At 48.2% G+C, this 12895-nt stretch overlaps 1 protein-coding gene across 4 annotated transcripts in view; it reads right to left on the reverse strand.

The window, feature by feature from the left end:
* LOC115157691 (V-type proton ATPase subunit H) overlaps window positions 1-12895 on the reverse strand; it is a 114996-nt gene that overhangs the window by 27380 nt on the left and 74721 nt on the right. For all 4 annotated transcript variants that reach the window (XM_029706140.1, XM_029706138.1, XM_029706139.1 and 1 more), the window contains 2 exons: window positions 11576-11754; window positions 3046-3171 (listed from right to left, as the gene is read on the reverse strand). In XM_029706140.1, coding sequence (XP_029562000.1) covers window positions 3046-3171; window positions 11576-11754 — 305 coding nt within the window. The remainder of the gene's footprint in view (window positions 1-3045; window positions 3172-11575; window positions 11755-12895) is intronic.

The following is a 12895-nucleotide window of genomic DNA, read 5'->3' on the forward strand; positions in this document are numbered from 1 at the left end:
ACTAAACTGCTTTGAGTAACCCTGGATTGTAAACTGTCATGGTCAAAACATATTGATACAACAGTAGCTAAGATGGGGAGAGGTCTGTCCATAATAAAGCACTGCTCTGCCTTCTTAACAACACTATCAACAAGGCAGGTCCTACAGGCCCTAGTTTCTACCTTCTTAACAACACTATCAACAAGGCAGGTCCTACAGGCCCTAGTTTTGTCACACCTTGACTACTGTTCAGTCGTGTGGTCAGGTGCCACAAAAAAGGACTTAGTAACATTGCAATTGGCTCAGAACAGGGCAGCACGGCTGGCCCTTGGATGTACACAGAGAGCTAATATTAATAATATTTACATTTACATTTAAGTCATTTAGCAGACGCTCTTATCCAGAGCGACTTACAAATTGGTGCATTCACCTTAAGATATCCAGTGGAACAACCACTTTACAATAGTGCATCTAAATCTTTTGGGGGGGGGGGGGGGGTTAGAAGGATTACTTTATCCTATCCCAGGTATTCTTTAAAGAGGTGGGGTTTCAGGTGTCTCCGGAAGGTGGTGATTGACTCCGCTGTCCTGGCGTCGTGAGGGAGCTTGTTCCACCATTGGGGTGCCAGAGCAGCGAACAGTTTTGACTGGGCTGAGCGGGAACTGTGCTTCCTCAGAAGTAGGGAGGCGAGCAGGCCAGAGGTGGATGAACGCAGTGCCCTTGTTTGGGTGTAGGGCCTGATCAGAGCCTGAAGGTACGGAGGTGCCGTTCCCCTCACAGCTCCGTAGGCAAGCACCATGGACTTGTAGCGGATGCGAGCTTCAACTGGAAGCCAGTGGAGAGAGCGGAGGAGCGGGGTGACGTGAGAGAACTTGGGAAGGTTGAACACCAGACGGGCTGCGGCGTTCTGGATGAGTTGTAGGGGTTTAATGGCACAGGCAGGGAGCCCAGCCAACAGCGAGTTGCAGTAATCCAGACGGGAGATGACAAGTGCCTGGACTAGGACCTGCGCCGCTTCCTGTGTGAGGCAGGGTCGTACTCTGCGAATGTTGTAGAGCATGAACCTACAGGATCGGGTCACCGCCTTGATGTTAGTGGAGAACGACAGGGTGTTGTCCAGGGTCACGCCAAGGTTCTTAGCACTCTGGGAGGAGGACACAAGGGATATTCATGTCAATCTCTCCTGGCTGAATGTGGAGGAGAGATTGACTTCATCACTACTTGTATTTATGAGAGGTATTGACATGTTGAATGCACCGATCTGTCTGTCTAAACTACTGGCGCACAGCTCGGACACCCATCCATACCCCACAAGACATGCCACCAGAGGTCTGTTTAAACTACTGGCACACAGCTCGGACACCCATACATACCCCACAAGACATGCCACCAGAGGTCTGTTTAAACTACTGGCACACAGCTCGGACACCCACACATACCCCACAAGACATGCCACCAAAGGTCTCTTCACAGCCCCCAAGTCCAGAACAGACTATGGGAGGCACACAGTACTACATAGAGCCATGACTACATGGAACTCTATTCCACATCAGGTACCTGATGCAGCAGTAGAATCAGATTTAAAAACAGATAAAAAAAACATCTTATGGAACAGCGGGGACTGTGAAGCAACACAAACTTAGGCGCACAAACACACGCACTATACACACACGTACGCATGGATTTTGTACTGTATATATGTGGTAGTGGTGGAGTAGGGGCCTGAGGGTACACAGTCTGAATGTATTGTAATGTTTTTAAAATTGTATAAACTGCCTAATTTTGCTGGAATCCAGGAAGAGTAGCTGCATGAACTAATGGGGAACTGCCGAGCAGTTGCCATACCAGGCGGTGATGCAACCGGTCAGGTTGCTCTCGATGGTGCATCTGTAGAACCTTTTGAGGATTTGCGGACCCATGCCAAGTCTTTTCAGTCTCCTGAGGGGGAAAAGGTTTTGTCGTGCCCTCTTCATGACTGTCTTGGTGTGTTTGGACCTTGATAGTTTGTTGGTGATGTGGACACCAAGAAACTTGAAACTCTCAACCCGCTCCACTACAGCCCGTTGATGTTAATGCGGGCCTGTTCGGCCCGCCTTTTCCTGTAGTCCACGATCACCTCCTTTGTCTTGAGGGAGAGGTTGTTGTCCTGGCACCACACTGCCAGTTCTCTGACCTCCTCCCTATAGGCCATCTCATCGTTGTCGGTGATCAGGCCTACCACTGTCGTGTCATCAGCAAACTTAATGATGGTGTTGGAGTGGTGTTTGGCCACGCAGTCTTGGGTTAACAGGGAGTACAGGAGGGGACTAAGTAAACAACCCTGAGGGGCCCTCCATTTTGACATGTGTAACTTTTTAGCCTATATGGTTGTTAGAAATCCATCTAAAATACCTTAAAACAACATATCCACTAAATCAGGGGCATCATGCACCACACAAATCTGTAGGGGTGCAAAGTATGTGTAGTTCTGCGTTAACACAACCCCTAAGTTTAACTTGCTGCTTAGAAGGTGATGGGGCATCATATTGTGTTAGCTTTCTGCCGTGTTTGAGAAGTCAAAGCCCTTTGGATCAGTTATCTGTACAGCTGCCACTGCTATCTTGATTTCCTTGAATTTGTTCTCAGCCTTTCAGCTCCTCCCCCCTCTTCCTGCAGAGCAGGCAGGCCCGTTGCCCTAGCGACTCCACAAAGGTACTTGATGTGTGTAGACATGCTGCTGGAGAGGCAGTCAAACACAATGTCTCTCATTCACATGTTAGAACATTTCCAAATTCACCAAAAATAACATTACCTATGTATAACTTTATGAGCTGGATAGCCTGTCTTTGCAATTAGTTTATTTTCATTTGCGCTTATTAGCATATTTAGCTAGCAGCCTCCATGGAAATTCGTAATTACTTGTGCTTATTTTGTTAGCATTCCGGTAATAAACGCCCAAGTGGGCTTTTTTGGCGCAGCCTTGTGTACTAAGCCGGTAATATCAAAAATCCCGGGGTGAGAGAAGGCTGGTATGGTGATATGAACATTTGTATCCCGCCCAAACCTAGTGAACACTAGGTGTCTTACTTGAGGAGTTCGTAGTTCTTCTCGTTGAGGCGGACGGCATTCTCACGCCAGAACTTCTCTGACTTGTGGACCGGGCTCCACTCCAGGCGACCGGACTTCAGCTCCGAACTGTACTCATCAAACGAACTGAGAGGGAGAGAGAGACAGAGAGAGAGACAGGGAGAGAGACAGGGAGAGAGACAGGGAGAGAGACAGGGAGAGAGACAGAGGGAGGGAGACAGAGCCGGGGGAAATGGAGGGGAGAGAGAGAGAGACAGAAACAGACAGAGGGAGACAGACACAGACAGAGGGAGGGAGGGAGAGACACAGACATAGGGAGGGAGACAAAGAGAGAGACACAGAGAGAGAGACACAGAGGGAGAGACAGAGAAGGGGGCACACAGAGGGAGAGACAGAAGGGGGCACACAGAGGGAGAGGGAGAGACAGAGACAGACAGAGAGATAGAGAGAGAGAGAGGGGGAGACAGAGAGAGGGGGAGACAGAGAGAGAAGGAGACAGAGAGCGAAGGAGACAGAGAGGGGGGGAGACAGAGAGAGAAGGAGACAGAGAGAAGGAGACAGAGAGAAGGAGACAGAGAGAAGGAGACAGAGAGAGAGAGAAAGAGAGAGAGACAAGGAGACAGAGACAGAGAGAGAGAGAGAGAGGAGACAGAGAGAGAGAGGAGACAGAGAGAGAGAGAGAGAGGAGACAGAGAGAGAGAGAGAGAAGGAGACAGAGAGAGAGAGAGAGAGAAGGAGACAGAGAGAGAGAGAGAGAGAGAGAAGGAGAGAGAGAGAGAGAGAGAGAGAAGGAGAGAGAGAGAGAGAAGGAGACAGAGAGAGGAGAGAGAGAGAGAGAGAGAGAGAGAGAGAGAGAGAGAGAGAGAGAGAGAGAGAGAGAGAGAGAGAGAGAGAGAGAGAAGGAGACAGAGAGAGAAGGAGACAGAGAGAGACAGAGAGAGAGAGAGAGAGAGAAGGAGACAGAGAGAGAGAGACAGAGAGAGAGAGAGAGAGAAGGAGACAGAGAGAGAGAGACAAGGAGACAGAGAGAGAGAGAGAGAGAGAGAGAGAGACAGAGAGAGAGAGAAGGAGACAGAGAGAGAGAGAGAGAGAGAGAGAGAGAGAGAGAGAGAGAGAGAGAGAAGTCATGCAGAAGAACAGCTCCTGACTTGTTATAACTTTTTGGTTGTTAAGAGCGAGATTGACACGACTAAATTAGCAAAAAATGTATAGGTAATCTAATTGTACAACTGAAGATCAAAACAGGAGGAAAAGATTGACAGAGAGTGAGTAAAAAGACCAATCTTCATCGTGGTAGCTAGCCAAATTCAAATCTGTCAGCTAGCTCACCGTCTAGCTCTAACCGTTTACTGGTGGTAACCATAGCAACATGGCCACTGAGGCAGCGCTAGCATCGATAGTAACGGCAGAGACTGAGAGACTTTCTCCGTTGTTTTTTGAATACCCAGCAGAAATAAAATCAGAGAAGGGAAGAATCAACTTTAAACACCGAATTCTGAGGGAGAACCCAGAAACTTTGTTTGCCGACTGCTCACAAAACGGGACTGTTACAAACCTGCTACTTTTACACAGACCACACTACTGCCTGGCATACAGCTGTAACTAGCCATTTCAGCTACACCACGAAGAAAGGCATCTGCAAGGGAAGACAAATCCACATTTTTGAGGACAGCGATAAGGACCAGGAAAACAGGTTTCTGACGGTAAACATGTATCAGAACGGCACTATCATGGTCCAGGGCAGTGAGGCTGCACTCAGCTCTGTTGTGCAGGACTTCCCCACCCTAATGAAGATAGCAGAAAGTAAAAAAGACAAGGACAGCACCCCGACCTCTCCCCTCACCTCAGGCACCCCAACAGCAGGACTATCCTCCCCCCTGCCTGCCTACAACCACCAGAGCCAAGACCACACTACCATCAGCCTGTTGAGAGACAGGCTGGCTCTGTTAGAGGTATGGGTTACTGAGCTGAAGGAGCAGCCCCCCAGCTACACCACCCCCAGCCCAGACACAGAGCTTCTACAGGACCAGATCAACCAGTGCAGGACCCAGCTGAAGAACTCTGTCCAGGAGCTGAGAGAGAGCCTTACCACAGCGCTTGAGGAGGTAAAGGCCACCATGAGGAGAGAGCTAGTGCAGGTAAAGGAGGAGATGGCAAAGGAGTTGTCTGTCATCAAGAGGGTGCTACAGCAGAGAGAACAGACTGTAGAGACTCCCAGAGAGAAGCTGCAGCCCCTCACCACCCCTAACAACCCCACTGACCCACCTTTACCCACAATCCCCCCCCATACCGACAACACTTTACCCACACCCCCAGTCAACAAAGAGGCCCACATAGAGACAACTACTACAGAGAGAAGCTCTCTGGCCCCCCCTGACACACCCCCACACACCCCTCCATGTACACAGGCCCTGTCTACTCCAGCCCCAGACCGAAAACGCACCAATCTGGTAAAACCCACTGAGGTGGCCATCCTCATTGACTCAAATGGGAAATTCATTCAAGAAGATAAACTCTTCCCCCAACACAAGGTGCGCAAAATATGGTGCCCAAAAACACAAGATGCACTCCACATCCTGTCCCAGCCTGACTTTGGCACACCAGGCCACATTATTATTCACACCGGCACCAACAACCTGCGAGAGGAGCAGGAGAGAGTAGGCAGCCTGGTCAACAGAGTAGCAGAGAGGGCCTCTGAGTGGTTCCCCAACTCCCACATCACCATCTCCACTCTGCTGCCCCGCAAAGACTTTCATCCCCGTACCATCCAGAAAGCCAACGCTGACATCACCAGAGGGTGTGGCCTACTCCCGAACATACACATTGCTCACCACCCAACAATCACCCCAGAGCATCTACACGACCACTCCCACCTGAGGAAGCAGACAGTAGGGATGTTTGCCAAGTCCCTAAAGGACGTAGCACTTGGTAGACAAACACCCCATGCTGTACTGGACAGAGGAGCACCAGAGGACCCCTACCAGACCACTGCACCACCAAGGAGCCCCAGGCCCCTTCAACGCCACACCAGACCCAGTGCACCCCACAGGCCCCACCCACCCCCAGAGCATCACCACTTCCATCGGCTTAGCCAGACCAGACCGGGCCCAGCCTATTATCCCGCACCAGACCACCACCCCTACCAGACCAGAGAGGAAGTCCCACAGCCCAGACCTGGCCCCCCTCCACCTCACAGGGCCCAACAGCAGGACCAGCGCAGCTACGCGGAGGTCGTCAGAGGACAGGAGAACCCTGTAGGATTAAGTGAGATTAAACAGCTCCTCCAATACATCTGCACTAAACTGCACTAAACACACACGGACGCATACACACACACACCACACACACACACACACACACACCTATTGTACTAGAATTTACTTGTTCAATGAATAGGAATATTTAACAGAATAACAGAATAAATGTTAGCTGATATCCTGTTTATCTCGCTCTTAACAACTTATTAGTTATTAGTTAATCGTTACTGTATTTCTGACTGCTACTCTTTCTTTTTGCAACATGAAATCACTATCAGTTAGCATGTGGAACATTCAGGGTCTAAACTCATCAACCTTTGGTCTGAAGAGTTTAGCACTGGAGTTCAACAAAAATCTGAAAGATGTTGACGTCATCATTCTGCAGGAGACATGGTGTAAGGCTGACGTTGTCACTCACTGTCCCACAGGCTACAGAGAGGTCATTGTGCCATCACAGAAACACAGCTCTGTCAATAGAGGCAGAGACTCTGGAGGATTGATCATTTGGTACAAATCCGAACTACAAAATCTAATTGATCCCCTCAAAATTGGCAAATACCACATTTGGTTAAAACTAAAAAAAGAACTTGTACTGACAGGAAAAGATGTGTTCCTTTGCGCAATATATATCCCCCCCTCAGAATCCCCATATTACTCAGAGGAGATCTTCCCCACCCTCGAGGAAGAGACGTGCCATTTCCAGGCCCAGGGAAATGTGCTCATCTGTGGGGACACAAATGCGCGCACAGGAACACTACCTGATCTAACGAGCACACGAGGGGACAGCTTTATTACAGGCCATACTGTTTCTAACTATCTTAATCTCCCCCATAGAAACAACAGTGACAGCACCGTCAACAAAAACGGAAGGGATCTTTTGCAGCTCTGTAGAAGCCTGGGTCTGTACTTTGTCAATGGTAGGTTACGGGGGGACTCTTTGGGGAGATTCACCTACTGCTCACCTCTTGGCCACAGTACAGTAGACTATATGATCACAGACATGGACCCTTTCTCTCTCAGCTCATTCACTGTCAAGCCACTAACACCTCTGTCTGATCACAGCCAAATTACGTTGTTCCTCAAAAGAACAGACCTGGAAACAACCACACATTCACAGCCCAGTAAGCTGTACAACATCAGAAATTCATACAGATGGGCCCAAAACAGCACAGAAGAATACCAGAAAGCAACCTGGAACCAAAATATCCAAACACTCTTAGATAACTTTCTGGATACCACATTCACTCACAGTAAAGAAGGCATCAATCTAGCAGTACGAAACATCAACTATATATTCAGGCAAACGGCAAAAGAAGCACAATTGAAATTGATAAAAAACAAAACTAAAAAAATCACAGATGACAACTGGTTTGATGCAGATTGTAAAATTATAAGGAAAAAACTTAGAACACTATCCAACCAAAAGCACAGAGACCCAAATAATGGTGAATTACGCCTTCATTACTGTGAGACTTTAAAACTCTATAAACGTACACTCAGAACCAAAAAAGCACAGTACAACAGCAAGCAGCTGACACTAATTGAGGAGTCCATAAACACAAACAACTTTTGGCAAAATTGGAAAAAACTAAAAAAATCTAAACAAGAGGAATTAGCAATACAAAATGGTGACATATGGACAACCCATTTCAAAACACTCTACAACACCGTTCAAATTGACACAAACGCAGAACAACGCCAAATCCATGAGAAGTTGAATGGATTAGAAAAAGCTATAAAGGACAATCAAAACCCATTGGACTCCCCAATTACTGACCAGGAGCTCTATAAGAAACTTCAGGCTCTCAAATTTAAAAAAGCCTGCGGACCTGATGGCATCCTAAATGAAATGCTCAAACTCACTAGTGCAAAATTTCAATTGGCTATATTAAAATTGTTTAATTTGATCCTGAGTGTAGGTTATTTCCCTGACATCTGGAATCAAGGACTCATAACCCCAATCTTTAAGAATGGAGACAAATTTGACCCTAACAATTACAGAGGCATTTGTGTGAACAGTAACCTGGGGAAGGTTTTCTGTAGTATCATCAATGTAAGAGTTCTAAACTTCCTTAATAAGCACAATGTCTTGAGTAAAAGCCAAATTGGATTTATACCAAAACATCGCACAACTGATCATATTTACACCTTACACACCCTGATAGATAAACATGTCCACCAAAATAATACCAAAATATACACTTGCTTTATCGACTTCCAAAAAGCATTTGATTCTATTTGGCATACAGGACTGTTCTACAAAGTTATTGAAAGTGGTGTAGGGGGTAAAACATATGACATAATTAAATCAATGTATACTGGCAATACGTGCAGCATTAAAATTGGTAAGAAAAGGACAGAATTCTTTAACCAGGGGCGGGGCCTTCGTCAGGGTTGCAATCTGAGCCCTGCACTCTTCAATATTTACATTAACGAATTGGCCACTATTCTAGAAAAATCCTCAGCCCCTGGTGTTAGTCTCCACAATTCAGAAATTAAATGCCTACTCTTCGCAGATGACCTATGCCTGCTGTCACCCACAGCACCTGGCCTACAGCAGAGCCTGGACCTGCTAGAGCAGTACTGCCAGACCTGGGCCCTGGCAGTAAACCCCAAAAAGACTAAAATAATGATTTTCCAGAGAAGATCCAGATCTCAGGGAATTAGACCAAAGTTCTCAATTGGTACAAAATATATAGAGTACTGTACACACTACAATTACTTAGGTTTAAAAATAAGCTCAACTGGACACCTTAATGAGGCAGTGAATGAACTGAGAGAGAAAGCACGCAGGGCATTCTACGCCATTAAAAAGCAAATTCAAATTGAAATACCTATTAAAATTTGGCTAAAACTAATTGAATATGTCATTGAACCAATTGCACTTTATGGCAGCGAGGTGTGGGGTCCACTTGCAAAACAAGATTTCATCAAATGGGACAAACACCCCATTGAAACCCTACATGCAGAGTTCTGTAAGATTCTCCTACGTGTCCAGAGGAAAACTACAAACAATGCATGCAGGGCAGAATTAGGCCAATATCCACTAATAATAAAAACTCAAAAAAGAGCAATTAAGTTTTGGAAACATCTAAAATACAGTGACCCCCTCTCATATCATTACCAAGCCCTGCAATGCCAAGAGCTGAGCAAAGAAGAGAGTCCCCTCATCCAGCTGGTCCTGGGGCTGAGTTCACAAACCTGTTCTACTAACACACTGAAGCCTCAGGACCAGAACATCCAATCAATCAGAATAAACCAAATTACAACACAGTCAAAACAAAACTACATTGCTTATTGGGAAACACAAGCACAAACACAAAGCAAAATGCAGTGCTATCTGGCCCTAAATCGACAGTACACTATGGCAAAATATTTGACCATGGTTACTGATCAAAACCTTAGAAAAACCTTGACAAAGTACAGGCTCAGTGAGCACAGCCTTGCCATTGAGAAGGGTAGACACAGGAAAACCTGGCTCCCTGTAGAGGAAAGGCTGTGCAACCACTGCACAACAGCAGAACCTGAGACGGAGCTGCATTTCCTGACAAAATGTCAAAAATATAAAACAATTAGAGAGTGTCATTTCCCCAAATTTGAAATCCTTATTCAAGGTTTTAAAGACCTCTCTGATGAGGATAGGCTACCCATCCTGTTGGGGGAGGACGCAGAGAGCTGTGGGTTGGCAGCGCACTACATTGCTGCCTGCCATAAGTTGAGGGACAGTGTCTGACAGACCAATAAACCTGCACATGTCCTCAACTGTATGATTATTGTTATTGTTGAATGTATGGTTATATTGACCGTTGGTTATTGTTGTTACTGTTGTCCCGTTGACAATTTTTGATTCTCATTTTTATTTATTTTTTATATTGTAAATATCCAAAGTAAGCTTTGGCAATATGTACATTGTTACGTCATGCCAATAAAGCGAATTGAATTGAATTGAATTGAATTGAGAAGGAGACAGAGAGAGAGAGAGAGAGACAGAGAGAGAGAGAGAGACAGAGAGAGAGAGAGAGAAGGAGACAGAGAGAGAGAGAGAGAAGGAGACAGAGAGAGAGAGAGAGAAGGAGACAGAGAGAGAGAGAGAGAGAGAGAGAAGGAGACACAGAGAGAGAGAGAGAGAGAGAGAGAGAGAGAGAAGGAGACAGAGAGAGAGAGAGAGAGAGAGAGAGAGAGAGAGAGAAGGAGACAGAGAGAGAGAGAGAGAGAAGGAGACAGAGAGAGAGAGAGAAGGAGACACAGAGAGAGAGAGAGAGAGAGAGAGAGAGAGACAGAGAGAGAGAGAGAGAGAGAGAGAGAAGGAGACAGAGAGAGAGAGAGAGAGAAGGAGACAGAGAGAGAGAGAGAGAGAGAAGGAGACAGAGAGAGAGAGACAGAGAGAGAGGGGGAGACAGAGAGAGAGGGGGAGACAGAGAGAGGGGGAGACAGAGAGAGGGGGAGACAGAGAGAGGGGGAGACAGAGAGAGGGGGAGACAGAGAGAGGGGGAGACAGAGAGAGGGGGAGACAGAGAGAGGGGGAGACAGAGAGAGGGGGAGACAGAAAGAGGGGGAGACAGAAAGAGGGAGAGACAGAAAGAGGGAGAGACAGAGAGAGAGAGGGAGAGACAGAGAGAGAGAGACAGAGAGAGAGAGAGGGAGAGACAGAGAGAGAGAGAGGGAGAGACAGAGAGAAGAGGAGACAGAGAGAGAGAGAGAGGGAGAGACAGAGAGAAGAGGAGACAGAGAGAGGAGAACAAGCTTATAAAACAAGTGAAGTAAAGAAATTAGCAGCAGTACTTTGTTGAAGGACTGTCACAGTCTGAGAGTCTTAGTTCATAAATTTACTCTGGCTATCTACTCCGATTTCAGAGCACTCTCGTCTGAGTGTGCCAGAGCGCAGAATAACTGACGAATTTACGAACGTTCAGCACCTGTTGGTGTCAGTTAGCATTGGCAAAAAAGTGTAATTAAATTGTTGACAGCAGCACAGTTACAGTCACCAACGCTCTGGATAACCAGCTCAGCTGGGGCGAGTAAAATGATCACAGTGAGGTGTTCTCTCATTTGTGTCTGGAAGTAGCTAGCAAGCTAGCCAACGTTAGCCAGTTAGCTTGGGTGCTTGACTGCCGTTGTGAGGTCAGAACGCTCGAATCAACCCTATTTTACAAATTTACGAACGCCCAGAGCACTCCGGCACTCCAGATTGAATTTACGAACACACCCTTAATACAGAGCGATGTTGACCGTATCAGTCTGTCAGGATGTTAACTGGGTTAGAGGTCACAAACCTGAGGTCCTGAACGCTCTCCCCTAGACTCTCCAGCAGGAACTTCAGGTCTTCAGTAATGTCCTCGTCATCATACTTCTGCTGGTCCAGATTCTCCAGCTGCTTCAGAACCTTACACTGGATCATGGCCAGGGCATACTCCTGATGGGTCTCCCTCTCCACTGACTTCTCCAACAGATTCTATAATAATAATAATAATAACAATAATAAATATCATGGCCAGGGCATACTCCTGATGGGTCTCCCTCTCCACTGACTTCTCCAACAGGTTCTATAATAATAATAATAATAATAATAACAACAACAAAAATAAATATAATGGCCAGGGCATACTCCTGATGGGTCTCCCTCTCCACTGACTTCTCCAACAGGTTCTATAATAATAATAATAATAAATATCATGGCCAGGGCATACTCCTGATGGGTCTCCCTCTCCACTGACTTCTCCAACAGGGTGCTGGGGCCACCAACAGGGTGCTGGGGCCCCCAACAGGGTGCTGGGGCGCCCAACAGGGTGCTGATGCTGGGGCCCCCGACAGGGTGCTGACGCTGGGGCCCCCGACAGGGTGCTGACGCTGGGGCCACCGACAGGGTGCTGACGCTGGGGCCACCGACAGGGTGCTGACGCTGGGGCCACCGACAGGGTGCTGACGCTGGGGCCACCGACAGGGTGCTGACGCTGGGGCCACCGACAGGGTGCTGACGCTGGGGCCACCGACAGGGTGCTGACGCTGGGGCCACCGACAGGGTGCTGACGCTGGGGCCACCGACAGGGTGCTGACGCTGGGGCCACCGACAGGGTGCTGGGGCCACCGACAGGGTGCTGGGGCCACCGACAGGGTGCTGGGGCCACCGACAGGGTGCTGGGGCCACCGACAGGGTGCTGGGGCCACCGACAGGGTGCTGGGGCCACCGACATGGTGCTGCTACTGGTGCCACCGACATGGTGCTGCTACTGGTGCCACCGACAGGGTGCTGCTACTGGTGCCACCGACAGGGTGCTGATACTGGGGCCACCGACAGGGTGCTGGAGCCACCAACAAGGTGCTGATACAGGAGCCACCAACAGGGTGCTGATACTGGGGCCACCAACAGGGTGCTGATACTGGGGCCACCAACAGGGTGCTGATACTGGGGCCACCAACAGGGTGCTGATACTGGGGCCACCAACAGGGTGCTGATACTGGGGCCACCAACAGGGTGCTGATACTGGGGCCACCAACAGGGTGCTGATACTGGAGCCACCAACAGGGTGCTGGTGCCACCAACAGGGTGCTGGTGCCACCAACAGGGTGCTGGGGACACCAACAGGGTGCTGGGG

This window comes from Salmo trutta, chromosome 21, assembly GCF_901001165.1.
Source record: "Salmo trutta chromosome 21, fSalTru1.1, whole genome shotgun sequence".
NCBI lineage: Eukaryota > Metazoa > Chordata > Actinopteri > Salmoniformes > Salmonidae > Salmo > Salmo trutta.